The sequence below is a fragment of the Oncorhynchus keta genome, unplaced genomic scaffold (genome assembly GCF_023373465.1).
Source record: "Oncorhynchus keta strain PuntledgeMale-10-30-2019 unplaced genomic scaffold, Oket_V2 Un_contig_21894_pilon_pilon, whole genome shotgun sequence".
Taxonomy (NCBI): domain Eukaryota; kingdom Metazoa; phylum Chordata; class Actinopteri; order Salmoniformes; family Salmonidae; genus Oncorhynchus; species Oncorhynchus keta.
In genome coordinates this window covers 2,438-6,831 of record NW_026282661.1, presented here as the reverse complement: position 1 = coordinate 6,831, position 4,394 = coordinate 2,438, and the positions used below count along the sequence as shown (strand labels likewise).

The following is a 4,394-nucleotide window of genomic DNA, read 5'->3' as shown; positions in this document are numbered from 1 at the left end:
GTTAATATATATATATATATATATATATATATACATATATATATATATTAAGTGACGCAGAAGAAATGAAAAGAAATTACACACAAAGATGCTGGAAAAAAGATGCTGGAGGAGTGCTTGAAGCCATCTGTCGTGCTTCTACACCTGCATTGCTTGCTGTTTGGGGTTTTAGGCTGGGTTTCTGTACAGCACTTTGAGATATCAGCTGATGTAAGAAGGGCTATATAAATGAATTTGATTTGATCTGTCAAGCATGGTGGAGGCAATGTGATGGTCTGGGGGTGCATTGGGGGTGGGAAAGTGGGATATTTGTACAGGGTAAAAGCGATCTTGGAAGGCTATCACTCCATTTTGCAACACCATGCCATACCCTGTATGCCAATTTCCTCCTATAACAGGACAATGACCCAAAGCACAGCTCCAAACTATGCAAGAACTATTTAGGGTAGAAGCAGCCAGCTGGTATTCTGTCTATAATGGAGTGGCCAGCACAGTCACCGGATCTCAACTCTATTGAGCTGTTGTGGGAGCAGCTTGACTGTATGGTACGTAAGAAGTGCCCATCAAGCCAATCCAATTTGTGGGAGGTACTTCAGGAAGCATGGGGTGAAATATCTTCAGATTACCTCAACAAATTGACAACTAGAATGCCAAAGGTCTGCAAGGCTGTAATTGCTGCAAATTGAGGATTCTTTGACAAAAGCAAAGTTTGAAGGACACAATTATTAGAAATCATTATGTATAACCTTGTCAACGTCTTGACTATATTTCCTATTCATTTCGCAACTAATTTCATGTATGTTTTGATGCAAAACAAGGACATTTCTCAGTGACCCCAAACTTTTGAATGGTAGTGTATGAATGTTGGTTCAGCCCCCCATTAATTTGTTTGAGTTATACCATTCTTTCCCCATCTCCCGCTCTCTCCTTTTCACTCTCTCTTTCTCTCACCCTCTCTCACCCTATCTCCCCTCCAGCACAGTGAATAAGCCTCGCTCCCCCCGCACGGCCGACCCTCCTCCCCCGGCCTTCTCCTCCTCCTCTGTGTTAGGAGGGGGTCTCAGCGAACTGGACCACCTTCTGCAGGAGCTCAACGCCACCCAGTTCAACATCACAGGTCAGTATAGGCTTGCCCTCACAAGCCTCCACTGGACAGTGTTTGCTCAATGTTTGATGATGTAAACAAGGTCATCTTCATACCGTGTATGTGTGTTGTCTGCGAGCAGCATTTTCTCAACATGTGGTATTCATGCTTTGTGTGCTCATCTTTGTCTGTTGGTAGATGAGATTCTGGCCCAGTTTCCCACCACTAAAAAGGATGAGAGGGACAAGATAAAAGAGTTCCAGGGGTCCAAGGACAAGGTCACAACACCCTACCCCAGGTATCCATATACACCCTTCATATACCCTAAAGCAGGGATCGTCAACTAGATTCAGCCGCAATTTTTTTCTTGATCAGATGGTCGGGGAGCCGGAACATAATTTGTAGACTGCAAATTGACCGCAAGATTCTCAAACAGATATAATATTTGACTAAAACGATAATTTCGGACCTTGCTGACATTTGTATATGATCATGTCTCTCTCTATTATGCATTCAATACTTGGGAACAGATTTTCATAATTAAAATTACTGGTAGCTGATTTTCTGGTGTTTTTAGAGTATTTTATGAGATAAAAAATATATACAGTACCAGTCAAAAGTTTGAACACACCTACTCATTCTAGGGTATTTCTTTATTTGTATTATTTTCTACAATGTAGAATAATAGTGAAGACATCAAAACTATGAAATAACACACATGGAATCATGTAGTAACCAAAAAAATGTTAAACAAATCAAAATATATTTTATATTTGAGATTCTTCAAAGTAGCCACCCTTTGTTTTGATGACAGCTTTGCACACTCTTGGCATTCTCTCAACCAGCTTCATGAGGTAGTCACCTGGAATGCATTTCAATTAACACGTGTGCCTTGTTAAAAGTTCATTTGTGGAATTTCTTTCCTTATTAATGCATTTGAGCCGATCAGTTGTGTTGTGACAAGGTAGGGGTGGTATACAGAAGATAACCCTATTTTGTTAAATACCAAGTACATATTATGGCAAGAACAGCTCAAATAAGAAAAGAGAAATGTCAGTCCATTATTACTTTAAGACATGAAGGTCGGTTTCTTCAAGTGCAGTCCCAAAAACCATCAGGTGCTTTGATGAAACTGGTTCTCAACATCAACTGTTCAGAGGAGACTGAATCAGGCCTTGATGGTCGAATTGCTGCAAAGAAACCACTACTAAAGGACACCAATAAGAAAAGAGACTTGCTTGGGCCAAGTAACACGAGCAATGGACATTAGACCGGTGGAAATCTGTCCTTTGGTCTGATGAGTCCAAATGTTCGATTTTTGGTCTTTATGAGATGCACAGTAGGTGAACGGATGATCTCCACATGTGTGGTTCCCACTGTGAAGCACGGAGGGGCAGGTATGATGGTGTGGGGGTGCTTTGTTGGTGACAATGTCTGTGATTTATTTAGAATTCAAGGCACACTTAACCAGCATGGCTACCACAGTATTTTGCAGCGACACACCATTCCATCTGGTTTGTGCTTAGTGGGAATATAATTTGTTTTTCAACAGTGACCCAACAGTGACCCAACATACCCCCAGGCTGTGTAGGGGCTATTTGACCAAGAAAGAGTGATGGAGTGCTGCATCAGATTAAATGGACTCCACAATCACCTAACTTCAACCCAATTGAGATGGTTTGGAATAAGTTGGACCTCAAAGTGAAGGAAAAGCAGCCCAGCATATGTGCTCAGCATATGTGGGAACACCTTCAAGACAGTTGGAAAAGCATTCTTCATGATGCTTGTTGAGAGAATTCTGTCATCAAGGCAAAGGGTGGCTACTTTGAAGAATCTAAAATATATTTTGATTTGGTTATTACGTGATTCCATATGTGTTATTTCATAGTTTTGATGTCTTCACTATTATCCAACAATGTAGAAAATAGTAAAAATAAAGGAATACCCTTGAATAAGTAGGTTTGTCCAAACTTTTGACTGGTACTGTATACAGTGCCCTGAGTTAATCAGAGAGGCAACAAAGAGACCAAAGATAACCCTGAAGGAGCTTGAAAGCTCCACAGCAGAGATTGGAGTATCTGTCCATAGGACCCCTTTAAGCCATACACTCCACAGAGCTGGGCTTTACGGAAGAGTGGCCAGGAAAAAGCCATTGCATAAAGAAAAAAATTATCAAGCACGTTTGGTGTTCGCCAAAAGGCATGTGGGAGCCTCCACAAACATATGAAAGAATGTACTCTGGTTAGATTAGACAAAAAAATTAGCTTTTTGGCCATTAAGGAAAACGCTATGTCTGGCGCAAACCCAACACCTCGCATCACCCTGAGAACATCCTCATTTCATCGGCAGGGACTGGGAAACTGGTCAGAATTGAAGGAGTGGTGGATGGTGTTAAATAAATAAATTCTTGGGGGAAACCTGTTTCACTCTTCCAGAGATTTGAGACTGGGACAGAGGTTCACCTTCAGCAGAGTTAATGACCCTAAGCATACTGTTAAAGCAACACTTGAGTGGTTTAAGGAAACATTTACATGTTTTTGGAATGACCCTAGCCAAAGCCCAGACTAAATCCAATTGAGGAAGTCTGTGGTATGACTTAAAGACTGCTGTATACCAGTGGAACCCATCCAACTGGAGCAGTTTTGCCCCTTACGAAAAATGGGCAAAATCCCAGTGGCTAGATGTACTTAAGCTTATAGAGATGTACAACAAGATACTTGCAGATGTAATTGCTGCAAGAGTGGCTCTGAAGTATTGATTTTGGAGGGTGAATAGTTATGCACGATCAAGTTTTCTGTTTTTTTTGTCTTAATTTTTGTTTGTCTCACAGGAAAAAATATTTTGCATCTTCAAAGTGTTGTGTTGTGTAAATCCCATGATTACAAACCCCCAAAATTAATTCCAGGTTGTAAGGCAACAAAATCTGAAAATGCCAAGGGGGTGAATAATTTCGCACGCCACTGTACTTATACAAAAGTGTTCGTAAACTTGGGGAACCAAGTAAAATCTCCCTTGGGCCGCCAGTTGGTGGGCCCTGCCCCGAAGGCGTAAATACTGGTTGAGCGTCCCAAAATGGCACACTATTCCTTTATAGTACATTGCTTGAACCAGGGACCTAGGGCTCTTGTAAAAAGTAGTGCACTATATAGGGAACAGCATGCCATTTGGAATGCATTCTATTTTGTTCCAGGATACTGTCTTTTTAGTGCTCTACTATAGTTGAAGTGTGTATAGTGCTATGTGTTCAGTTAAACGACCAATCAGCAGTTGAAGCAATAACAAAGTTGTGGTAAAAAGCTGAAGGATGGGC

At 41.1% G+C, this 4,394-nt stretch overlaps 1 protein-coding gene across 1 annotated transcript; it reads left to right on the top strand.

Annotated features, from left to right (window-relative positions):
- The first annotated feature begins 846 nt into the window (after positions 1-846).
- Positions 847-3,541, top strand: LOC127921276 (transforming growth factor beta-1-induced transcript 1 protein-like). Its single transcript, XM_052505010.1, has 2 exons — positions 847-1,117; positions 1,283-3,541. Exons 1-2 carry the CDS (start codon positions 862-864, stop codon positions 1,429-1,431), a joined length of 405 nt encoding a protein of 134 aa, XP_052360970.1. The 5' UTR covers positions 847-861; the 3' UTR covers positions 1,432-3,541.
- Positions 3,542-4,394: the final 853 nt, after the last annotated feature.

What these genes read in the sequence shown, in the direction of transcription:
- LOC127921276 (XM_052505010.1), top strand. Translation starts at nt 862, where the DNA reads ATGTTGGTTCAGCCCCCCATTAATTTGTTTGAGTTATACCATTCTTTC. An exon ending in CACCCAGTTCAACATCACAG is followed by an intron (nt 1,118 to 1,282) that starts GTCAGTATAGGC and finishes GTCTGTTGGTAG; the next exon opens with ATGAGATTCTGGCCCAGTTT.